Raw genomic sequence first — 25341 nt, 5'->3', positions numbered from 1 at the left:
TCCCCAGCCTCCTTCCTCACCTTCCACCTCCTCTTCCCAACCTTCTTCCCACCCGTCCTCACCCCTTCTACAACGCCATTTTCCTGACTCCACCTGACCCCATCCAACTGATGTCCAGATCGACAAACCCTCAGCCTCTGCCTCTTGCCCTTGGTCGAGAGTTTCTGCTTGAGCTTCTGCCTCCCGCGGAAATACTTGTTGCCATCGTCTGTTCGACTCAAGTCGAGGCGGCGCTGGACAAACTGCGCGATGAGGATGGCGATGGACGTGCTGGAGATGGTGATCATGATGGTGAAGGGATCCATTATGTTGGCAACGAGAGAGGGCCGGCCGGAAAGCGAGGTCCGTGAGAGAGAAGAAAAGCCGGAAATGGAGTCTTCAGGTCGGGCTGTCGGCCGTGGCAAGGGATGCTGATGGGCGTCGAATGATGGGATGAAATGAGTGATGAGATACGGTAGCGGGATGATTGGGGTTGTTGCGCAGAGAAGAGTGGAGGGACTGCCATGTGATGGGTGATTGAGTGAGCGGATGGTGACGGAAGCCAGGTTCGACGTTGTCGTGCTTCGGGCGCCTTCCTCGTAATGGGAACAGGGCAGCTAGATGGCAAGTACGAGCTGGTGACTCGGATTCGTTTTGCTTCAGATAACACAGGTAACGCACATCAGTGAACGGACAATAACTGCTCGGCCTGCGCCTAAAAGGCAAGGCAAACGTATGAACATTAGGACTTTTCTTTTGTCGTCGCTGTATATCTGCAGAGATAAATGAAATTTTGGTGATTGGGGAATACGCCGCCCGACCCGTCCCTCTCTTCCTTTTAAATACATCCTTCATATGCCACTCACTGAACCTCAGCCACCGCACCGTAGTCGGCCTGCTGCTCCGAGCCAAAGATGTTCTCCACCATCTCGCCACCACGGACAGCAAGGATGGAGAGCAGAGAATCGCTGAGACCGTGCGTCTTCTCATTGCATCCTTGCAGCCACAGACCGGCGTCAGGAGCAACGGCACCGTCGGCAGTCTGCACCTTGTAATTGCGGTTGACGGACCAGCGCTTCTCGGAATCCTGATCGCCGCCAGGCATCAGATGGCGGACGTTCCTCAGCATCTCCTCGTGAGCGTTGCGAACGTATCCGCTGGCGACGACGACGAGATCGACATCGAGCGTCTCATGGGTGGGCTTCTTGGCAGCGCTGAAAGTGGAGGTTTCGTTGCGGATGTGGAGACGGAGAGGCGCCTTGCCTGAGCCGGGCAGCTCCTCTACGTTGTCGATGGTGCGGTGGTTGAGGATGCGCTGGGGCCAGTCATCCTCCGAGTCGTACAGGATTCTTTGCGTGTACATAGCGGTGTAGATCTCCTCGAGCAGCTCGATGCGGACAACACCGTAGTTGGTGGCCTTGTCGCGGGCGATGGCCTCGGCGCGAAGGACGGGGTCCTGAGCCCAAATGTCGTCAACACGCTCGGGGTCGAAGATCTCGTTGACGAAGGGTGAGTCGTCGCTGGGTTTCAAAGCAGCGCCACGGATGATGAGGTTTGACTTGCAGCCGGGGTACCGCGAGTGGATGTTGTGGAAGCATTCCGCTGCGCTCTGACCGCCGCCGATGACAGCAACGGATCTCGGTCCCTGGCCGGGAGGGAAGATTTGATCGATGTGGGTAGCGTACTGCGAACTATGGATGACCCGAGGGTGGTTGGCGGGGATTTGTTTGGGGATGCTAGGACGTCCACCAGCAGCGATCACGACGTGCTTCGCGCGGGTGGTGGTCTGGCGGCCGGTGGTTTGGTCAGTTGATGTGACCTTGAACTCCTCGGCAGCACCGGTCTGAGGGTTGGTACGGCTGACATCAACGGAGGTAACGTCCTGGCCGTATTCGACAACCTCCTCGAAGTGCTCGGCACACCAGCGCATGTAATCCTCATATTCGATACGTTGCGGGAGGAAGGTGCCAAGGTTGGTGAACGAGACGAGTCTTCCGTTCTCATGCAGATAGTTGAGGAACGTAAACTCGCTTCTCGGATCGCGGAAAGTAGCCATGTCTTTGATGAAAGTGATCTGCATCTTTGCTCCAGGAAGAAGCATTCCGGCGTGCCACGCGAATTGTTGCTGACGCTCCAAGAACCGCACCTTAGGCGTGGATGTACCAAGAGCTGCATCTCCCTTGTCAATCGCATCGTGCAATGCGACGGCGATGGCAAGCGAAGCGGGTCCGAATCCAACACATACGAGATCCTGCACCTCACTGTCAGGGAAGCGCTGCAGGTGCGAGCTTGGGACGGCCTGGCGGCTGGCACGATGCCCGTTTGTCTGAGAAACGTGACCGTTCATGTTGTTTCCGCTGCCGTTACTACGTGTGGGAGTCAGCGGGACGGCATGTGGTGACATCGTTGCGCTTGGTGAATCGAGAGACCAAAGGCCGGGGTGGTGGTGGTGTTGACGTGATGTATGTCAAGCGGGTACGGCCTCGGATCTGATAAAGATCGAGAGAGAAGGTGGCGGAGGTATTTTTTGATAGCGAGAATACAACAGTGACTTTCACCACTAACGAGCCTGCCTATCCGATTTCGGCGTGCAAGGGCAGGAGCAGAAAATCGAGCCACTCCGTCAGCTAGCAAGCCCTGGGAATGTTTACGTTGGGCAAACCCCATCGCAGCGCACCGATTGTTTCATGGCGTGTTCGTGAGCGAGGCTGCTGTACCTTGCTCGGCCCGCCGTTTGTCTAGGGCCGTCCTGTCGTCAGCGAAGCAGGCGATCCAGGCAACGCGATCAAACCTTCAGGCACAACATGCCCAACTAGCCCGGGCGCAGACCCAGAACACGTCGGAGGAGCAGCCACCGTCGCCCTTGGCAATCTTATCTGACCCGCAGTCCATGCAGGGCGCCAGCCACGGTGGGAGCCGCGGAAAAATCTGTCGACGGGTGCAGAGTGATGACGCAGGCTAAGGAGCGATTTCTTGCGACCAAACACTGCCACGCAATGTACCTGGAGCAGCGTGGCAGGCCGTTGCGAGGCATGGGGGGCACGTGAAGGCAGATCAGCGGGATGTGTGACATTGCAATGGCACGCGTCGCGCCCCAGTGCGCCAGGGTACGGGGCGCTGATTGAGCGCCAGGCCCGCGCCTAGGGAGAAACAGGAATCGCTTGAGGTTGAGAAAAAGTTATCAGATCCGCTTCCAGGCCGTGCTAGGCGAGCAGCGTTACGGGGTCCCTGCCGACACGGACTCCCTCGGCGGTTGCACCGCTTGCGAAGAAATCAGATCGGCGGCGTTGGCAGCGCTGCAGCACCCTGCTGGTGTTGGTGTGCTCCGAATCTCCTGCGGTGCGGACGCGCTGCGGGCGCAGGAGGCACTACTGGCCAGCGTGCCGATCTTGAACAGCTGTCAGCTCCACATTGGCGCAGGTGCCTTTAGCGGGGCGTGTTGATGAACCCTGCAGCGGCAGGCTCGAGAAGAAGCCTCGGAAGCTTGGGTTTGGCTGTATGGCTGAAGATCGGGCGAGACGGACGGATCAGCGGCCTGACTGCTACGGACGACCGGAGAGTTGGGCTCAAATCACAATATGTGAAGGACCTATTCGAATACGACGGAAACGAGCGCCGGCGGCAACACGAGTCGTTGACGAAGGAGAACTATAGATGATCGTGGGAAAATTGACGGACTTTTGTGAAGGTGCTGAACGCTAAGCAACCGATTGCGCCTTCGCCATGCTGGCATACAACCCGCCGTTCTCCATCAACTCCCGGTGGGTGCCCATCTCAACGATAGAGCCCATCTCAAAAACGATAATACGATCCATGTGCTGGATGCTCGCCAGCCGATGAGCGACCGTGATGGTAGTGCGGCCAGCCGATGCGGTGGCCAATGATTCCTGCACCATGCGTTCGCTGTGTGCGTCCAGCGCACTCGTGGGCTCATCGAGTAGCAAGATCTCTGGGTTTCTGATCATTGCTCGCGCGATCGCCAGACGCTGCCTCTGACCGCCAGACAATTTGGTCACGCCGTTCGAGGCGCAGTCGGTCGTGTAGCCCTCCGGAAGACTGACGATGAAGTCGTGTAGGCCGCACCGCCGGCACACCTCCTCCACGTCTTCTTGAGTGACGTTCTGGCCGCGGCTAGCACCAAGCTTGACGTTGTATGCGATGGAGCCAGGGAATAGTTCCGGCTCTTGCGGAACCAGACTGATGCGACTGCGAAGCTTTCGGGCGTCGATGTTGCACACATTAACGCCGTCGACGGCAACTTGTCCCTCAGCGGCATCATAGAAGCGCTCGAGCAACGCAATAGTGGAAGACTTGCCCGCTCCTGAAGGTCCCACAAGAGCGACGTTCTCGCCTTCTTGGACCGAGAATGTCACATTGCGCAGCGCGGGCTTGCTGCCATCAGTCTTGTACTGCAATGTGACGTTGTCGAGGTGAATCTTCGGAGTCGCGACAGCAGGCCTCTTGCTAGCCACGCACTCGTCGACCGACGATCGCGTAGAAGATTCGTCGTCCGACTTCTGCGCATCCTCCACTTTCAGGATCGTAGGTCGCATGTCAAGCATCATGCAAATGCTCTTGGCTGCAGATCGAGCGCGAGTGATCTCGGGCGTCAAGCTGAACGCTTGGCCAGCGCCCTGCGCCGAGAACAATAGGGCTGGCAGGACGATGAAAAAGTCGACAGGGTTGTAGTAGCCCTCGCGAACGTTCTTAGCGCCCCACCAGTAGGCCAGCGCATACACGAAGTAGGTAATTGCGAACGAAAAAGCAAGCAATGCATTCGACGCGAAAGTGAAGCGGAGCCCGCTCTTGTAGGGACCCTCGAGCGCCTTCTCGTATCGTCGTAGTACGTTGTCCTCGAGACCTAAGATCGAAATCGTACGCATGTTCCTGCAGCTCTCGGCGGCAAGACTCGCAGCTTTGTTATAGGATGTACGATGATGTTCTTCTGATTTGGTCAAGACACGAAGCCTCAAGTATCCCGCTGTGACAAGAACCGGGACACAGCTCATCAAGACAACGGCTATACGCCAAGCCACCACAAGGGCGAGAGTCAGGCCTCCGATCATGGATGTTGCAATTGCGAAAAGCGTGCCGGTAACGACACCGGAAAGTGCTGCAAGGTTGCCGGCGTCGGAATTGATGCGAGCCATCAGTTCGTGGAGAGACCTTCCGGGCGCTGAGAACCAGGCCATGTCCTGACGCAAAGTGTTCCGAAGAAGAGCGCTCTGGACCCGCCCAGTCAAGCGGGTGGAAGCAATGCCAAAAGAACTTCCACTTCCAGTGTAGCATACAAGCGCGATGCAAGATAGGATGAAGAAGATCAAACAGTAGAACTCAATCTGAGAGCGCAGACCCGCTCCGCCGCGTGCGTTGTCGTTAAGGAGTTGAATGAGATTACCGAAGGCGATGGCTTCGCCAATGATAATGGCACCTCCCACCACGGAAAATGCAAAGCCCAGGAGTAGGATAGGCGCATCTGGTTTGAGTAGGCGCAGTACTTTGTGTGCCAGCTCGAAATTTGTCGGAGACACCTCCTCCGGTTGGCTCTCGTCGACGGATTCACTTGAAATGATGCTGGAGGTTGTCTCTTTCTCCTGGATGTCATGCTTCTCATCAATCAGAGCGGACTTTTTGTCTTCAGTCCAGGCGGAGGACATTCCCTGAGCCTCGAGCAAGCCGTTGAAGATGGTACCAGGTGTCGCCAATGCAGTAGGCGCGCCAGATTCGACGGCCTTGCCGTCGCTGATGACTACGATCTGGTCTGCGTTTAAGACCGTTGACAGACGGTGTGCAATCATAATGACAGTCGTGCCGTTGCCGGCGACCTTCTTCACCGTCTGCGCAACCAAAGTCTCGCTTCTCGCATCAAGAGCGCTGGTGGGCTCATCCAAGATCAAGATCGCAGGATTCTTGATCAAAGCTCGAGCCAGGCAGATGCGTTGCTTCTGTCCACCTGACAGCTGCAAGCTGTTTCCGATAACTGTGTCAAGGCCTTGAGGCAGGTCATCGATGAAGTCAATGGCGGCAGCTCTGACAGCTTCTTTGCAACGAGTCCGTTGCTCTTCGGGCGAGAGATCTTGGCGTCCTAAGCCGTGGCAGATGTTTTCGTATATGGAGCCTGAAAAGAGAATCGAGTCTTGTTCTACGACAGAGACTTGTGAGCGCAGATGATCGACGTCCAGGTCGCGGAGCTCATTGTCGCCGATTCGAATCCGACCACGGTAATCGCCGTAAATTTTTGTCAATAGAGACACAACGGTGGACTTGCCGCCTCCAGAAGTGCCGACAATAGCGTTGAAGGTCCCAGGTGCGAAGCCAAGGGAGAGACCACGGAGGATCTTGACGGTAGCGCGTGCAGGGTAGGCGAACTCAACGTCCGCGAACTGGATCTCCTGTCCGTGAATGTCGATTTGTTCGCCATTTACATTGCGCTCTCTGCTAGATTGCTTCGCAAGATCGATGAGATCCTTGATCTCCTCGCCAGCACTCGCGGCACGTGCGAACATCTCAAGGAAAGGTGCAAACTGCCCAACCACGAAAGACGCGTCCAGAATGAGAAGGCAGACGGCATAGACTGTGCCTGCTCCGCCATCTTCGGTCATTTTGCTTCCGACATAGAAAGCTAGGCCGTTTGCTGCGTAGGCGACGAAGTACATCAGGCCAAGAACGGAAGCGGCAACAATGGCTTTGCGGATACCAGACACCGCGGATTCTTGAAGATGCTTCGAGTGTTGCTCGCTGACCGTTTCTTCGAAATCGAACGCCTGGACCACCTTCACTGATCTCAGCGCAGATTCCAAGACGCCATTTGCTTGTTCAGTGCAAGCTGAAAGCCGCTTCGATAGCCTTGATACCCATGCTGATCCAGTGGCGACAATTATTATCATTGCGGGGATGACTGCAGCAAGTAGGATACCGGTGAGCTTCGCATTGAGGATGAAGCCAACGATGGAAGCAGCGACGAAGTATCCAAGTGACTGAATAAAGATGCCGACCTTTTCGGAGGTGCCGACCTGGATTGTCTCGATCTTGGCCGTCAACAGTGAGGTCACGTCGAGATCATGAGTGTCGTAGTAGGCTTGATCAAGACTCAAGAGGCACCGCAGCAGCTTTTCGCGTAAGTTGATTGCGATCTTCTCGCCCACCCTACCAAAAGCTGACATGTAAATCGTCGTGATTACAAAGTACGCTGCAGCGACTCCGAGCAGCTGGCCGATTCTCGTTTCCAGCTCATTCTCTTCAGGTGGGAATGAGTTGATAATCTTTCCAAAGATAACAAACATGATTGGCAGTGGCACACCAGCGGCAGCAGCCAGCACAGCGCCGGCGATCGCAGTGCCACATTCCGCTTTGGTTTCCAGATTGCGGTACAGACTCAAGAAAGAGCTCTTGAAGGGGTTCAATCCGAGCAATTGTTGGTATACTGATTTCGAAAGAGTTCCGTTGGAAGGTTTCCACTCTCGGGGATGAGCTGGGTCAAGTGTTGTGTCCGCGATATTCTGACGAATGTCTGTGTCTGCGAGAGACTGACGATGGCTCTCATTGTCGCCAGCGATCGAGACTCGTGAGGCGGCTAGGTCCTGGGATACCCGAACAGACCCATGCCTCGCTGCGGTTGTAGTCATTTTGCAACAGGCGTCACCTGTCGCGAATGTCGGGTGTGGGATGTCAAAGGATGTCAGCATTACGATAGAAACGAATACCAATCTGGCTGAGCACGACTAGAGTCGCTTAGAAGAATAGATAGGCCCCGACAACGCTCCTCATACAACTGTCATGGTGTGCGAGAGTCGAAACTTGTCACACCACAATTTCCAATGCCGGGAAGTCGGATGGCTAGCCCCGTCTCCGCCAAAATGATGATTGGCGAAGTCAGTAAGGCGGGACAAGGAACCACCAATGTTACTGAACTTACACTGCAGCATGGCCCGGCGGTGACGATCTGATAAAAGACACGCCAGCCTCTGCGAATATGCCGAGGTGTGGACAATGCAACTGACCCCGAAAGCTTCGTGCCATAGTGCAAAGGCTTTTTGAGATGACACACAGCAACATCTCAGGCCCACGCGGCCGTACCAGGCCACGGGTGGGCGCCTCACTTGGCTCCTGCCTTCCCTGTGTAAGTGGCTGCCGAAGTAATGAAGAGTTTTCTCCTCGCTTGATCAAACCGCAGTGCGTGCCGGTCGTGGTGGAGCTCTACGCGGCTGCTGGGCCCAACTGAGAAAAGATCTTCTGTAATCTGATGCAACGATGCATCTGATAAAATTCTATTAGCCGATTAGATCAATCTAATCGCGCTAACAGTGCCTAGCTCGCGACCAGAAAACGCGCCGCCGACGTAGCTCCACGCGCGGGTCCTCAGCGGCATGGCTCTGGGTCGAACCCAGTAGGGTTGGGGGGCTGCTCCTTAGACGCCGCAGGAGTCGGCTGCAGGGCGCCTCGTGATGCAGGTCGCCGTTGGCGTTGGCCCACGCATAACAGCTTGTGGTGTGAAGTAACATCATCGCCCGCCGTGCCCAGTCGCCGAGGATGCCCGATGACTGCGCCGGCTTTTTGCGGGGAGTCGCCAGTCGTTGAAGGCGCTTCTGGTGTGGTAAGTTCCGTTGATGGCTGGAGAACCAGAGTGATGCCTGTCTGGTCGCGGAGTGCCGAAGTGCACGGCCTAGAGGCGCGTCAAGCTTGGTTGGCGTTTTGTCGGCTCCGTGAAAATTATCAGATGAAAATCCTAATCAGATCAAACCCGCCATCGTCATCGGGAAGCGCACCTGGAGGGAGGGCATTGTAGACTATTGACGACCACGAAGCCTAAGCGACATCGGTCTCTGTAGCCTGGCGGGCTCAGTTGTTCGCTGGCGTAGTGTCAGTGCTTTGCGCGTGACACTCCATGCTGACTACCGTACGATGTCGCCAGTGCCTCTACAGCTGCCTCGCCACTTAGTCTATCCACTGCGATGAGAGCGCGCGAAAGGAAACACCTGCACCACACCTAACCTGCCGGACTTGTCAAACAACATCCCATCATTGATCCTAACCTCGAGAAACGAACTCACAGCGGCCTTGCTGGATCCAAGGCCTTCTGACGCCATGACAACTCCGATGTCCATCATAAACCCCCATCCGCAGAGATGTTCAGGGCCCGCGCTGTTACATCAACTTGTAAAGTTCGATGTGACCGACACTATACCCGCGCTGGATTACCAGGATGAGACTGGCAAAAGGCACTCCATCACATACAGCGATCTTCACGAAAAGTCAGATACTCTGGCCAACCATTTGCATGACCTCCGAACAAGTAGCGCCTTGCCTGTATCCGGACGGTTCATCGTCCCTGTCTTCATAGGACAATGTCCTGAATTATACCTCACTCAGCTGGCGATCTTGAAAGCCGGCGGGGCATTCTGCCCACTCACTTTGGACGTTCCCGAGGAGCGTCTTCGCTTCATACTGAAGGACACATCTGCCTGCGTGCTCATCACAACTTCTGAGCTCAAGGACCGCTTGCCGCATCTCGAAGGTGTTTCGGTAGTGACGGCGGACGAGATCATCCAGCGCGGAGCTTGCCAACCACCTGATGTGGAAATTGAGCCCACCATGCCGGCCTATGTCATGTACACCAGTGGGAGCACGGGTCAGCCGAAAGGCGTCCTTTTGTCTCACTCTGCAGCTACACAAGCCTTATTGGCACACGATCGCCACATTCCGGCTTTCTCACGCTTTTTGCAATTCGCAAGCCCAACTTTCGATGTCTCTGTGTTTGAGATCTTCTTCCCGCTCTTCCGGGGCTGCACGCTTGTCGTGTGCGAGCGAAAGACTATGTTGAACGACTTGCCCGCTACGATCAACGCGCTTGAAGTGGACGCTGCAGAGCTTACACCATCCGTGGCAAACAGTCTACTTATGGGCCGAAGTAGTGTGCCCAATCTCAAGGTCCTCCTCACCATTGGTGAGATGTTGAAGCAATCAGTGGTAGAGGACTTTGGCGGTTCGCCTGAGGAGACGGCTGTGCTTCATGGCATGTACGGCCCTACCGAGGCCACCATTCATTGTACCCTGCAACCTAATTTCGAGAAAGAAATGCCTGTCAATAACATCGGCATTCCACTTGACACCGTCTCTGCATTCGTTATCAGGCCAGCTTCTGCGGAACATCCGAGTCATCTCGTGGAGATCTTGCCGGCAGGCGAAGAGGGTGAACTTGCCGTTGGTGGCTACCAGCTAGCAGACGGATACCTCAACCGCGAAGAGCAAACGAAAGCTGCTTTCGTATATCATCCTGACTTCGGCCAGTTATACCGCACAGGTGACCGAGCTAGGCTCGATTCGCAGCAAAGGCTGATGTGCTTGGGACGTATATCCAGCGGCCAAGTGAAACTCCGCGGTCAGGTAAGAATGAGATATTCCTCGACGAGCTTTGGGTTTCCGGCTAACATCTTCACAGCGTATTGAGCTTGGCGAGATTGAGTATGCGGCATCTCGGACTCCTGGGTGCCGTGACGTCGTCGCCGAAGTGATTTCTGACACATTGGTGGTCTTCTGTGTTTCCAGCTCAGGCGAGCTGAACGAAGCGAGCGTTCAAGAAACATGCAAGAAGTGGCTACCACCTTACATGGTACCAACCGACGTTTTGCTCTTGGACACCATGCCCTACCTAGCATCGGGCAAGATTGATCGCAGGTCATTGCAGAAGCTGCATCAAGATTACCGGGAATCTCAGGACATGTCTCATGCAATGGAGGTGGATGATGGACAGAGGCAACTTGCCAAGCTCATCAGTGACGTATTGAAGGTCGATGTGTTACGCCTTCCAAGCCTTGCTGCCGCTGGCATTGACTCGCTTTCATCCATCCGCATTGCTTCTCATCTAAAGAAAAACGGCTTCCCTCGCTCCAGCGCCACCGATGTTCTCGAAGGAGGGACTTTAGCCGATCTCCAGAAACGCCTTCAGGAGTCAAATGTTCTAGAACAGCCGGACCAAAGGAAGTCATCGTTGCTACATGCCGATGACATCAAATCTGTGCTTGAGGCGCACGAAAGGTTGTCGGCAAACATTAGTAAGATCCAAGATGTTGTCGCATGCACTGCTGTCCAGAGCTCTATGCTGGCTGAGACCGCAAAGGATCCGCTTGCTTACTGCAACTGGATCGAGCTGCAAATTGATATTGAGCGGACGTCAAATGATGTCAAGAAAGCTATCCATGCACTGACGGCCCATCATGAAATGCTCAGGGCTGGCTTCATGGCTCTGCACAATGCGACGCACCCATACGCCGCCGTCGTTTGGAAGGAGGGCGAGTCTCCCGCAGTGCAAGAGGTTGCAGAGTTCAGCTATGAGTTTGAAGCCAGTGATGATGCTCAGCTGTTTCGACCTCGGCCGATACAGCTTCGACAATCTGACACAGGCGTCAAAATCCTTCTTCAACTGCATCACTCCCTCTACGATCAATGGTCTATGGACGTCATCAAACAGGATCTGGACTCATTGCTACAAGGTCAGAGCTTGCTAGCTCGGCCTTCATACAGCGACATAGTGGCATACTACAACAAGCCCATCCAAGACAACGACCTTGAAGCCAGCCATGAGTACTGGCAGTCACATCTTCGCGGCGCAGCCGTAACACCTCTGCCGCAACTCAACGGAGAAAAAGTATCGCGAGGGTTGCAGAGGACCGCGTGGCTGCCGGTAAAGATACCTTCTGCCTCACTCAAGCACAAGGCCCGCGAGCTGAATTGCAGTGCTCCAGCTATGGTACAAGCTGCGTTCGCGTATATTCTCAGTCTCTACACAGGAGCTTCTGATGTCATCTATGGCACGGTATTCTCCGGGCGTCATATTCCTGTCGCCGACGTGGAACGCATTGTCGGACCTTGTCTCAACACGCTTCCTGCACGTGCAGAAATCAACGCAGTCAGAACTTGCCAAGACCTGGTTCGGTTGGTGCACGACCAGAATCGGACTGTGCTCAAGCACTCAGACACTCCACTGTCGGATGTGAAGAAGATCGGGGACTATGGTTCGAATGAGACCTTGTTCGATACCCTCTTCATATGGCAAGAATCCACGTTCGACAAACCCAGCCTTGTCTCCGAAATTGACTCGGCGGATCACCATGAGCTGAATCTTGTGCTGGAGGTTGAACCGCGAGTGGACGATTTGGCAATTCGTGTGACATACCAGCGCAATCGCATGTGCCTCGGGCAAGTTGATCTACTTGCTGAGCAGCTGCGGAGCGTCGTTCAGCAGTTCATGGATTCGCCCCAGGCTCTTGTCACCAGCATTTCGAACTCTTTACCCTATCATGTTCTTTCAATCGATAACCCAAAGCCAGTGGGTCACCCGCATCCGAATGGGCTTGTTGCGGTTTTGGAGGGTGTCGCCGAGCGAATGCCGTCTTCTCAAGCACTCATATACGGCGAGTCGCTGACACCGTCTGACACCCGTATGCATTCGCTTACCTACGCCGAGTTGCACGCTCAAGCAAATCAACTAGCACGACATCTTATCTCGCAGGGCGTAAAGCCCGATGACCTTGTCTGTGTCTGCATGGACAAAAGCTTGCAGCTCTATGTTTCAATCCTTGCAGTCCTCAAGGCTGGCGCCGGATATTTGCCTTTGCTACCAGACACTCCCCAAGAAAGGTTTGCTTCGATACTTGGACAGACCGACGTCAAGGTATTCCTCTGCGATGGGACTGTACCCAGTCTAGCCCGCTCAGCCATCAATAATGACCTCGTTGATGTCGACGCAATCGATCTATCGCAATATCCTAGCGATAACTTACACCTTTCGTATCACGGGTCACATGCCGCTTACTCCATCTTCACGAGTGGCAGCACTGGCACACCTAAGGGGCTCATCGTCACTCAAGACAACTTGCTCGGCAATCTGTCAGCACTGGCAGACATCTATTCAGTTGAACCGGGCGACCGATTACTTCAGGCATGCTCCCAGGCTTTCGACGTCAGTGTTTTCGAGATCTTTTTTGCGTTCTATAAGGGCATGCCTCTTTGCTTTTCACGCAAGGATGAGCTCTTCTCGGACATCGAACACGGCATTCGCGCTCTCGAGGTCACTCACTTGTCGCTTACTCCAACTGTCGCCGCGCTCGTCCATCCCGCAAATGTTCCGGCTGTGCGCTTCTTGGTCACCGCAGGTGAAGCAATGACTGACGTCGTGCACCGGAGGTGGGCTGGCAAAGGCCTTCATCAGGGTTATGGTCCGTCTGAAACGACCAACATTTGTACTGTCAACCCACAAATGCCGGTGACGGACATCATCTCAAACATCGGTCCTGCCTTTCCCAACACCTCTGCTTTCGTCATCCGTGTGGACGGTCCTTTCGAGATCTTGCCTTTCGGTGCTGTGGGCGAACTTGCCTTTGGTGGTGAGCAAGTATTCAGAGGCTACATCGGTCGAGAAGAATTGAATGCCGAGAAGATCATTGCGCATCCGAAGTACGGCCGTGTGTATCGTTCGGGAGACATTGGACGGATGCTTCCCAATGGCACCATCCTCATCAGCGGGCGACTTGATGATCAGGTCAAAATCCGTGGTAACCGCATCGAGCTAGGCGAGATCAACGCAAGCTTGCTATCTCAGACCTGGGTTGAGGATTGCACTACGATGGTTCTTGGCAAGGATGCTGCCACGCAGTCGATCGCCTCATTTTGGATCCCAGCTGATGTTGGCGCTAAGGGGTTTGAAGTTTTGCAGCCGACACAACAGTTGAGGGATCAGGTGAATGCACTGTACGAGAAGCTTGAAGGCTCTTTGCCGCCTTACATGATCCCAGCTGCGATCATCCCAGTAAACTATCTTCCAAGAACCGCGCAAGGCAAGCTGGACAAACGCCGTCTCGAAGGTTCAGTCTCACAACTCGAGGAGGGCAACAATAATGTTTACTTCCGCGCGTCAGGGCACACTGAGGCTGATGATGGCGAATGGACGGCAATCGAACGAGAGCTTGCATCTGCTCTGGAGACGGTCATCCATCTGCCCTCAGGCAGCATCGGCCGGAGCACCTCTTTCTTTGCATTGGGCCTGAACTCCATCAACGCGATCGCCTTGGCCAAATCTATCGATAAGCGCCTCGGACGAAAAACTGCCGTTAGCACCATCCTCCGCAATGCAAGTATTGCGCGTCTGGCCCGAACAATCGCAAACGAGCCACAGCAAAGCGAGAAGCAAAGCACGGATCTGAGTCACGTTTTTTCGCCACAAACGATCAAAGACATCGAAAGTGAGTTCGCAAAGGGTTCGCTCCACGTAGCTGCAGTCCTTCCTTGCACACCTTTGCAGGAAGCGATGCTTTCCGCTGGTGCCTCTGCGTCGGGCGCTTCGTACTCCAACCGCACCGCTTTCACTATCCACGGCGATCTGGCCAAGCTCAAAAATTGTTTCCAGACGCTCATGGATAGGCACGCAATTTTGCGCACTCAATTCTGTGAGACTTCGGACCCGGATCATCCCTACGCACAAGTGATTCTCGATGGTGTTCAACTGCCATGGTCTGACATTCCTGAACATGGCGATCTCGCGCATATCAATATGCGACATCCATTCCATGTATCGGCCAACCACCAGAGCAATAGCCCCGAGATCGTTCTCTCTATGCACCATGCCATCTATGATGGCACGTCCATCTCCGTCCTCTTGGACGAAGCGCAAAGCCTTTACAGAGAGGAGACACTTCCCAAGGCTCCTTCATTCGCGCCTTTCCTGGGTGAAGTTCAGTCGCAATCTGGTCCTAGTGCGCTCGCTTTCTGGGAATCAACTATGCGCGGCTTTAGTGCAAAGCCATTCCCTCGTCGACTCAATGCTGGCAGCCAAAGGCTGCAAAATTGCGCTGTGTTCCCTCTGAAGACCAGCACAAGCGACATCGATGCCTTCTCGAAAAGACACGATGTCAACGCTTCCAGTCTCTTCCAAGCGTCATGGGCTAAAGTTCTTCTTGCCGCACAAGGCACTGACGACGTTTGCTTTGGTGATGTGGTAAGCGGCAGGTCAGTCGCAGTGCCTGGTGTGGATCGCATCATTGCCCCATGTTTCAATACGGTCCCCGTTCGAGTCAGCCTTGGTCCATCCCTGCAAAACATCGGACTTGTTCAAAGGTTGCACAAGCAAAGGCTCAATGCCGACCCTTACCAGTTGGCTCCCCTTAGGCGCATACAAGCTCTGTCGCATACCCCGGATCTTCACCTCTTTGACTCCCTGATGCTCGTTCAACCCCCATCACAGGAGCTCGACAACACCATTTGGGAGATCACCAAAGACGACGGCCTGATGGATCTGCCGCTAGTCCTCGAGCTTGTTCAGGATGGAGAGAGTCGCAAGCTCGTTGTCCACTATGACACTCTTTACCTTTCCACAGACAGTGCTGCCATCGTTGCGAATGCTTTTATCGAATCACTCAAGCATTGTGTGCACTATCCATCAGGCGATGTGCGTGACTTGCCTTCAGTCAATCCTCAGCTCAAGGGCATCATTGCTAGCGATACCCGCCCACGGGAAGCAAGCATTGCATTGAACGGCAACGCATCCTCACAAACCTGGAACGAAGCAGAAAGTCTCATCCGCAAGACCTTCAGCCACTTCTCTAAGGTCGACGAATCCAAGATCGGCAAGCATTTATCACTCTACAGACTTGGTCTTGACAGTCTGAACGCCGTTCAGGTAGCCTCTCGACTGAGATCGAAGGGATTGCCAGTTAGCGCAGCCGACGTCATGGAATACCGTACTCCCGCGGCTCTTGCTGCTGCGGCTGCGAAGTCTGATCCCGATCATGTTGATGGAAATACTGCCGCCATCGATTTTGCAAAGTACGACTCGGACCGCCGTTCACGTCTAATGGACGCCCACAATATCCCGTGGAATGTGGCAGAGAGTCTACGGCCCTGCACTGCAGCTCAAAACGGTATGATTGCTCAGTCTTTGCAATCGAATGGTGCTTTGTACGTCAACCACATCACCTACGAGGTACCTGATGATGTCAATGCGGAGGATCTCATGTCGGCATGGGAACGAGTCCAACGCAAGCACCAAGCTCTTCGCATGGGATTCGGTCAGACTGAAGAAGGCCACTGTCCGTTCGCCATGATCATTTACCGCGTTGATGCAGTAGTCGTTCCATGGGTGGATGGTGTTCCAGATGAAACGGAGATCAGTGCTACCATCGTGAAGGGTCTGGACAAGCCTACTTGGCAAGTGACATTTGATGAGGCACAACCGCACCGCAAGATGACGCTCTCTATACATCACGCGCTGTACGACGCCGAGAGTCTTCAACTGCTCTTTTGCGATTTTGAGACCGCTCTGCGACAGAGCCCCATTGGCTCGCCATCGAATATCGACGCCATTCTCCAACCTATGCTCTCTGGCGCGAACGACACAAAGGCTGAAGCGGAGCACTTCTGGCGGACGAGCCTAGAGAAGGCGGCGCCGACTTACTTTCCAAACCTGAACCCGGTGGTCACCTCTGCATCGGACTTATTTAGTCTCAACAAGCAGTCTGATCTCTCGTACTCCAAGCTTGAGGAGCTTTGTAGGATACAAGGCTGCACAATTCAAGCCGCTGGTCAGACCGCTTGGGCTTTGCTCCTTTCAGCTTACGTTGGTGAGGGCGGCGTGACATTCGGAACGGTCTTCTCTGGTCGCATGGGTTCCACTGATGACTCTGTCGTATTTCCAGCGATTGCCACGGTGCCGGTGTTCTGCAATACATCGATAGCAGCTTCCGACATTCTTGCAGACATGACTAATTTCAACGGCAGCGCCCAGCGACACAGGTTCGCGCCACTCTCGGACATCCAACGCTTCGCCAATCTCGCCGGCCAAAATCTGTTTGACTCCGTTTTCGTGTACCAAAAGTCCGCAATCAAGTCCTCAGGCGACTTCTCCTGGCCTCTGTTAAGACAGTCTGCAGCAGTCGACTACAATGTCTCCATGGAGCTCGAGGCGACGCCATCAGGAGCCGTAAGCCTCGGTTTGACCGTCAATAGAGGCGTGGTGCCTGATGACCATGCCCGCTTGCTTCTACAACAGTACGACCACGTGCTCGCTCAACTTCTCCGAAGAACTTCCAGCTCGGGTTATACATCTCAAGATCTTTATTCGGCGACGCCCACCAAGTTTCCAACGCTCCCATCTCCTGTCCAACTCCTCCATCAATTCGTTGAGGAAGGCGCTCGAACGATGCCTGATCGGCCGGCCCTCGAGTTTGTCTGGAACCTGGAGTCAACACCCAAGAGCCGTCAGACATGGTCGTACAGAGAGTTGGACAAGCGTGCAAATCAGGTCGCTCACTTACTCCAATCTAGAGGAGCCGTTCCTGGTGACATCATTGCGGTTTGCATGAACAAATGCCCAGAAGCGACATTCGCTTTCATTGGTATCCTCAAAGCTGGCTGTGCGTTCCTCGCAATGGACCCGGAACTGCCGGCCGCCAGGAAACAGTTCATCCTGCAGGACTCCAGTGCGAAGGTCTTGTTTGTGGATCAGACTAGCGGTTACGCAGATTTTGACACCCAGACCGCTATTGTAAAGCTCACGGCAGCCCAACTTGGCGAATTCATGACATCGCCAGTAAGCACAGGGCCCATCGATCCACAAAGCACGAGTTATTGCCTTTACACCAGTGGCACAACTGGCACGCCCAAAGGCTGTGAGCTATCCCATGAGAACGCTGTCCAGGCAATGATGTCGTTCCAGAAGCTCTTTGAGGGACGATGGAACGAGAAGTCACGATGGCTTCAGTTCGCTAGCTACTGGTTCGACGTATCAGTTCTTGAGCAGTTCTGGAGCTGGAGTGTCGGCATCACACTCGTTGGCGCTCCGAGAGACCTGGTACTTGATGACATCTCTCTATTTATTCAGCATGCTCACATCACTCACATTGATTTGACGCCATCTCTCGCCCGGATCCTGGAGCCGGAAGACGTTCCCAGTCTTTGGGATGGAGTTTTCATCACGGGTGGTGAAGCTCTGAAGCAGGAAATCATTGAGAAGTGGGGTGCTCACCGGACCATTTGCAACGGATACGGCCCTACCGAAGCTACCATCGGTGTTACGATGAACCCATTCATTGGTCCAAATGCAAAGGCCTCAAACATCGGTCCAGCCTTTCTCAACGTGGGCTCGTACGTCTTCGCGCCCGGGACCACGACTCCGGTCCTCCGCGGTGCTGTTGGAGAGCTGTGCGTGTCTGGCAAGCTAGTTGGCAAAGGCTATCTCAACAGACCAGAGCTCACTGCCAAGGGTTTCCCGGTCTTGAAAGAGACCGGAGAGAAGATCTACCGCACCGGCGACCTAGTCAGGCAATCCGCCGATGGCTCCTTCCTTTTCATCGGACGTCAGGACAACCAAGCGAAACTGCGCGGCCAGCGTCTTGAGATTGATGAGATCGATTCTGTCATCAAATCTTCATCCGAAAGCATCGCCGACGTTGCCTCGCTGGTGATCAAAAATAGTGAAGGCAACAAGGAGACCTTGGTGACGTTCTTCATCACTGCAGTACGGAAGCAAACACGAGAGGTTTCCCTTGATCCATCGGACGAGGCTCGCACTGCGGCACAAGCGGCACTTGAGTCATGTCGCGATCGATTGCCTGGATACATGGTACCGACGCATATCCTCCCAGTCAATGTCATCCCCTTGACGGTCAACAACAAGATCGATGCGAAGCGGCTGTCGTCTTTTTACAACCACCTTTCAGTCTCGGAACTACACAATGTCAAAGGGCACACCTCATCTGACAAACCTTTGAGTGACAAAGAGAAGGTCATTGGCAGTCTCCTCGAGCGCATGCTATCAGTTGATGTCAGTCAAGTGAACAGCGGCAGCAACATCTTCTCCCTAGGCCTGTCATCTGTTTCGGCCATTCCCTTCACAACGATGCTGAAACGCGCTGGATTCTCCACAGCTAGCGTGGCTCTGGTCATGCGTAACCCAACGATTGGCAAACTCTCCGAAGCTTTGGCACAAACTTCATGCCGTTCAGAAGAATCAGATTCCATCCGCCAGGCGCAATTGAGTATTTCTGCATTCGATCAGCGCTACCGTGCTACGGTGGCTTCGGCACTAGACGTCAAAGCTGAAGATATTGAGGTCGTCGCGCCTTGCACGCCACTACAGCAAGGTCTGATCCTTGAATCGGTCCGCAGCGATAACCACCCGTACTTCAACGAGTTCAGCTACAAGTTAAACAAATGTGACATCGCACTCCTACGGAGCGCCTTCCAATCAGTCGTTGACAGAGTACAGCCTCTGCGTACGAGGTTCGTGCAGACTGATGATGGGCACGCACAGATCGTTCTGCGCCGTCAAAACTTGCCGTGGTTTGAGCAAACGATGCAAGACGGAGCAAGCGCTCACCTCAGCGAACAGCGCAATGCATGGCTCGCTCGCAACAAAGACGAGATCACCAGTCCGTTTGAGATCTCTGTGTCGCGGTCGCCGGCGGCGACGCACCTTACTGTACACCTGCACCATGCTCTCTACGATGGCATCTCATTCGACATGCTCATGGACCGAGTAGCCCAAGCTTATCATGGTCAGAGCATCGATTGTGGTCCCAGGTTCACTGATGTGCTTGCCTACGGTCCCCTGGCGAGTCCGGCTGGTGCAAAGTCTTTCTGGACGGCATACTTGGGTAACGTGCCTGCCGGGCATCTGCCAGCGCTCCCGGGCGGTCAGCTTGATGATGACCCGGTCGAGACATTGACTTTCTGCCAAGCATCCCACATGGACTCTCTTTGTAAACGCCTTGAGGTGTCGCATCAATCTATTGCCCAGGCTTGCTTTGCTATCGCCTTGCATCAGATTGCTCCACAAGTGGGAACTTATGGATTGGTCGTCTCGGGGAGGTCGATCGCGTTCGAAGGCGCAGATCGGGTACTGGGACCTTTGTTTAATACCATTCCCAGTCCGCTACACCTACAACCTGGCGACACATGGACGTCTTTTGTACAAAGGTGCCATCGATTCAACGCCGCAGCTCTTCCCTACCAGCATACACCACTCCGCGACATCAAGAAATGGGTAAATCGTGCACCCTCGGATCCGGTCTTTGATGCCCTCTTCGTTTTCCAGCATATGCAAGAAGCGTTACCCTCTGCAACCCTCTACTTAGAGCCTCTTGAAGACAAGCCAAAGGCAGAATACCCTCTTGCCTTCGAGATCACGCTTGATGCCCAGAGTGGACTTGCCGCAACAGTGGTTGCACGACGTGATATTGCCGATGCACCGAAGCTGAGAGAGATGCTTCAATCTTTCAACACTGCGCTTTGTTTGATCGCAGGGAACCCTACGCAGCGTGTTGAGCAAGATTTCCGCGTATCCACAACCACCACCGTTTCCCAGAGCACGAACAGTGGACCTACAAACGGTACCGCTAATATCAACGGCGTTCACGACTTCCATTGGACCGCACAAGCCACAAATCTTCGCAGAGAGATTGCCCGTCTTGCTTCGTTGGAGGAGCATGAAGTCGATGAACACAGCACAGTCTTCTCCTTGGGCCTTGACAGCATCGACGCTGTCAAGCTCGCCTCTAGGCTGAAGAGGGATGGTATGCCTATCACAGTCAGCCAGCTTCTCAAAGCACAGACTATCCCTCGCATCATTTCGTCATTTGTGCAGTCTGGGCAAAGCAGCGCCGAGGATACGGAAGCTTTCCATCTGCAAAAGATCGAGCAAGAGCTTTCTGGCCTTATCAAGCTCCCCAGTCAGATTGAGAAATCTCAAGTCCAACGCATTTTGCCGGCAACACCTAGTCAAGAGGCTTTGGTTGCGGAAATGCATCGCTCGGATTACCGTGAATACTTCAACCATGACGTACTACACCTTACGCCGGAGGTTGATGTTGAGCGTCTCCGGCATGCCTGGGACCTTGTCGTTCGGAACTCTCCTATCTTGCGAACCACGTTCGTTGAAGTCAACTCTCCGAACGTTGACGCAGTCTTTGCTCAGGTCGTGTTGGCTCCAGAAAAGGTTCAGTTCACGTATGTCAATCTCAAGGATATCTCAGAACTAGATGACGTGCTTGAAGACATTCGCATCCAAGCCAAGTCATCCCCAACTCCACCAATGGAGCTTACATTGGTTGAAATTGCTTCAGACAAATATCTGGTCTTAACTCTGGCACATGCACAGTATGATGGTCACAGTCTGGGGCTTGTACACCAGGATGTGGAATATGCATACCACCATGGCGCAGTAGATCCAAGACCACATGCCGACAGCGTGATCGGTGCTTCTTTGGCCGCAGTGAACGAAAAGGCATTATCATTCTGGCGCAACACTCTTACAGGTGCCCAAATCAGCAGCTTCCCTGCCTCACGATCTGACTCTATTTCTGGAGCACTGCACCGTACTGAGCGTACTAGTTCTGTCACGGCGGACAAGGCTCGAGCTTTCTGCCAAACCAATGGAGTTTCATTGCAGTCTCTGGCCCAGACGAGCTGGGCCCTCACGCTCGCCCACTACACCCGTCAATTCGAGGCTGTATTTGGTGCAGTCCTCGCTTGCCGGGACAGCGAGGAAGCCGAGCAAATCCTTTTCCCCATGATGAACACGATCGCTATGAGGGCTACCTTGCACGGAAGCCGCCGTGAGATGCTGAAGTACATGCAAGATACCAATGCCGATGTATTGATGCACCAAAGAACCCCCCTACGATTTATTCAGCGCATAGCCAGCAGCGTCGTTCAGCCAACTTCCGACGATCCGATTGATGGGCTCTTCGATACCTTGTTCATTTACCAGCATCGGCCGAACTCGGCAAACCAACCCTCCCATCCCTTGTACGAATCTGTCGGTGGAAGTTCCAGCATTGAGTACCCGGTTGCCGTGGAAATGGAAGCTGCTAACGAAAATATGGTCATCCGTGCCGCGTGCAAGGATGACGTTCTTGATCTGGATGGAACGCACACCTTGCTCGAGAGACTGGACCACGTTCTCAACGCCATATTGTCTAGCCAGGACGAGCCTACGATCAGCTTCCAAGGAGCTCAAGCGTCAATTTGCGGCCTGCCTCTCATCACATGCAAAGCTGACAGCGTTGTGGCGGAGCAAGTCCGCGATCAAAACGACTCAGATGATCATGACGTTGACCAGAGCTCTGAAGCAAGCGTAATCAAAGATGCCTTGTGCGAAGTCTCTAGAACTCCTCCTGGAGAGCTCTCAGCCAACTCAACAATCGAGAGTATTGGCATTGACTCAATATCGGCAATCAAAGTTGTCGCCATTCTGCGCAAACAGGGTGTCAAGCTCTCGGTGGGTGAGATGGTTCGCGCAAGGACCTTGAGCGGCATCACAAAGGTTGTCCAAGACCGCAGTCCAACCTCTAATTCAAACACCACCTCCTCCCAAGACATTGTCTCTCGGTTCAATTCAGAGCACAACATTGAAGGTATCCCGGCGACCTACGGATTTGACACAGCCAACGTAAAAGCCGTTTTACCAGCACTGCCAGGCCAGATCTACATGCTCAACGTCTGGAAGGTGACTGGAGGTCAGCTATTCTACCCAACATTCACTTACATCCTAGAGGATAATTCCAGCGAGGACGAGCTCCGGGCGGTATGGAAGACTCTGGTCAGAAGTCACGACATTCTGCGTACGGTGTTCTGCACTACCGACGACGCTCAGGTCCCGATGGTACAGCTGATCCTCAAAGACGTACCCGACTCATTCACCACTGGCGGAGAGGAGCAACAACTTCCTGCGAGCCAGCCTATGGTATACCTCAGGGCCATCAAAACGGATGCGGACTGGACTCTAAAGCTCACATTGCACCACGCCCTGTACGACGCTGTTTCCTTGCCCTTGTTGATGGATGATTTACGAAAGCTTGTGGCCGGATCTTCGCTGCTCGAGCCGACCATGACACAGACTGATTATATCTCGGCATCACTTACCCCTACGGCTCGTACTGCGCGAATGGACTTTTGGTCGACCTATCTGGCCGCTACCAAGCCTTTACGGCTGCCACAGCCACGCTTTCAATCCCTGCAAGCTCGCTTGGACGTCTTCAAACCCACCTTGCTTCCTGCTATTAATTCGTTGGAAGCATTAGCTCGAACATCAGATCTGAACGTTCAATCACTTCTGTTCGCAGCCTACGCCCGAGTCTACGCCCGACTCGCTCACCAGAGCGAGGCTACCTCAGACAACGACGATGTCGTTCTTGGCATCTATCTTGCCAACCGTTCCCATTCTGAGCATCTCCCATCCCTCAGGGTCCCAACTCTCAATCTCGTCCCGCTGCTCATCCGCGCTGCAAGCTCCACTCCACTCCTAGAAAGTGCAAAGCGAGTACAACAAGACCTGCAGCTCATAGGCAATCAAGAAAACAGTAGCGTAGGCCTTTGGGAGATTGCTACATGGAGTGGTGTCCGAGTAGACACATTCGTCAATTTCCTTCGCCTTCCAGATGTAGACGAAGGTGTTGACGGTCAGAAAAACCATGCGATCAGAGCTGTGGAAGACGATCGTGTTGCTGCTCGTTCGCGTGTTGTTGATGCTAGCGAGCACGCCTCCGGATTTGAGCTTCCTCGAGAACTGGAGACACCTGTCAATGGCAAGAGCCAAGACGTATATCTGGTAAGTCCCCCTTCAACGATCGAACTGGAAGGAACTTGGGCTAACATGTCGCGTTACAGAATTCTCTTGACCTCGAAGCAACGATCACCCCATCCGGATCCCTCGATGTCGGCCTTTTCTCCGCGGCCGAAATGGTCGGTTTGTCACAGGCAGAGAGTGTCCTTGCAGACTTGAAGCACGAGCTCGAATGTCTCAGTTTTTGAACACGTTGGATGAGGTATGACTAGGAAGGAAAGTCAATTCAGCCAGTGAAACTGGTGTTTGCCAAGTAGGGAGGAAAGCAACCGGAAATTGGGCTACGTGCCGCGCCATCAAATTTTAGTGGCGCACGGCTGGCAATACCCTACTTATCGAAACCTCTCACAAAACAATTCAATACGCTCAAAGTTTCATCTTGCCGCACTGTGCGTGACTCGTTCCGCCATGCGCTGTCGACTGCTTGCTTTGACATCAGGTCGCGGCCGCTCCCGGGTTGGCGGAGGCTTGGTCACTATTAAGGTGTTCCAAAAGCAAACATCACGAGACCGGCTGTAATGTGGTAGGGCAGCTATGTTTTCTTTGTTCGGTTCGCGTACGAAATGTAGATACTTAGGATTATTGTCCTCCGCGCGAAGACTTGGGCTTGACAAAGCACATCAAAGGTGCATCGGCGCTTGCCTGGGATGCCGTTCGGATCAGCTCAGGAATGATTAGATATACATGACGCCTATCATTTCTTGTGATATTCTATCCACTGGATATATCAACTTGTAACAATGAAGACCACATTTGTGATTGCCGGCGCGGCCGCGCTTTTCGCGGCAATGATTGACGCCAATTCCCATCCAGCGTGAGCAGCCGGATGGCCAGTAGCTAAAGTATCTCAATTAGTAGCACACTGATTCCATTGTCAACGACTTCCTGGTGAAATACGATGTAGCGAGCATTTTCGCAAGGCTGGCATCAGGTGCAAGCGCGGGGACTCGATGCACATCAAGAGAGATGAGGGCAACAAGTTCCAAATTGCTGTCTTCGACACCGAAGGTAATGGGATCAATTTTCTGGATATCTACTCGGGTGCTTTCAGAGATTGAGATTTGTAGCCTCACTTTCCGAATGCAAATCTGAGTGCCAGCCGCTGTTGAGAATTTGTTGTTTTGCTTTCTGCTCACACAAATACGATGCTCTTTCACTAACCGCACGTCTACTCTCAGCTATGCAAAGAGCTCCTATCCAGTACATTCCTACAAGTTCTATCGCTACCTACCTTGTCTCGATGCCTACCTTTGCTGTTCGTCCACGCCTGAGCCCAAGTAATCCAGTATCATGACTGCGATCGCCTCCATCACGGTGTATCGCCCTATTGTCTACGCATAATTACCCGCAATACCACGACATGTGTGCCAAAACATTGTCTCAATCCTTGATCGCGAACAGAATTCCAAGCGTCGAAGCCGGCTTTCTTTGTTCCCAGAACGCCGTGAAATGCCTCCACCACCAAAGAAACAACCTTAGTATTGTTGTCGCACACCTATGTATACAAGCAACTTTAATCTGCAACCATGTCTCTTCTCCACACGACTACCTCCATTCGCTACGCCCTAGCAAAGCAAGCATCTCAGCCGCCGAAATGAGAACCGCCATCTTCCTCATGGTCATCATGGCCATCTTCGCCGCCATGGCCGTTGCCGGCCCTTCCCCGACCGAGTGAGTATTCTTCTCCTTCCCGCGGCCCCACCGCTCAAGAACACCCCGCTGACTTCTCCCGTAGCCCCGATCTTCGCCAT

General features: G+C 53.9%; 3 protein-coding genes across 3 annotated transcripts; 1 reads left to right on the top strand and 2 right to left on the bottom strand.

Annotated features, from left to right (window-relative positions):
- Positions 1 to 841: 841 nt before the first annotated feature.
- WHR41_08282 (uncharacterized protein) lies at positions 842 to 2383 on the bottom strand (the record flags this gene model as incomplete). Its single annotated transcript, XM_069376886.1, has 1 exon — positions 842 to 2383. One exon carries the CDS (start codon positions 2381 to 2383, stop codon positions 842 to 844), a length of 1542 nt encoding a protein of 513 aa, XP_069226216.1.
- A 1294-nt stretch (positions 2384 to 3677) lies between these two features.
- On the bottom strand, positions 3678 to 7604 carry WHR41_08281 (uncharacterized protein; the record flags this gene model as incomplete). The annotated part of the gene is made up of 1 exon (XM_069376885.1): positions 3678 to 7604. The coding sequence occupies one exon, from the start codon at positions 7602 to 7604 to the stop codon at positions 3678 to 3680; it is 3927 nt and encodes a 1308-aa protein (XP_069226215.1).
- A 1459-nt stretch (positions 7605 to 9063) lies between these two features.
- WHR41_08280 (uncharacterized protein) lies at positions 9064 to 23972 on the top strand (the record flags this gene model as incomplete). The annotated part of the gene is made up of 3 exons (XM_069376884.1): positions 9064 to 10362; positions 10418 to 23575; positions 23635 to 23972. 3 exons carry the CDS (start codon positions 9064 to 9066, stop codon positions 23776 to 23778), a joined length of 14601 nt encoding a protein of 4866 aa, XP_069226214.1. The 3' UTR covers positions 23779 to 23972.
- Positions 23973 to 25341: the final 1369 nt, after the last annotated feature.

The sequence above is a fragment of the Cladosporium halotolerans genome (assembly GCF_011745625.1).
Source record: "Cladosporium halotolerans strain TM138-S3 chromosome Unknown Sca39, whole genome shotgun sequence".
Lineage (NCBI taxonomy): Eukaryota > Fungi > Ascomycota > Dothideomycetes > Cladosporiales > Cladosporiaceae > Cladosporium > Cladosporium halotolerans.
The sequence above is the reverse complement of the archived record's forward strand: the minus strand, read 5'-3'. Positions and strand labels throughout refer to the sequence as shown.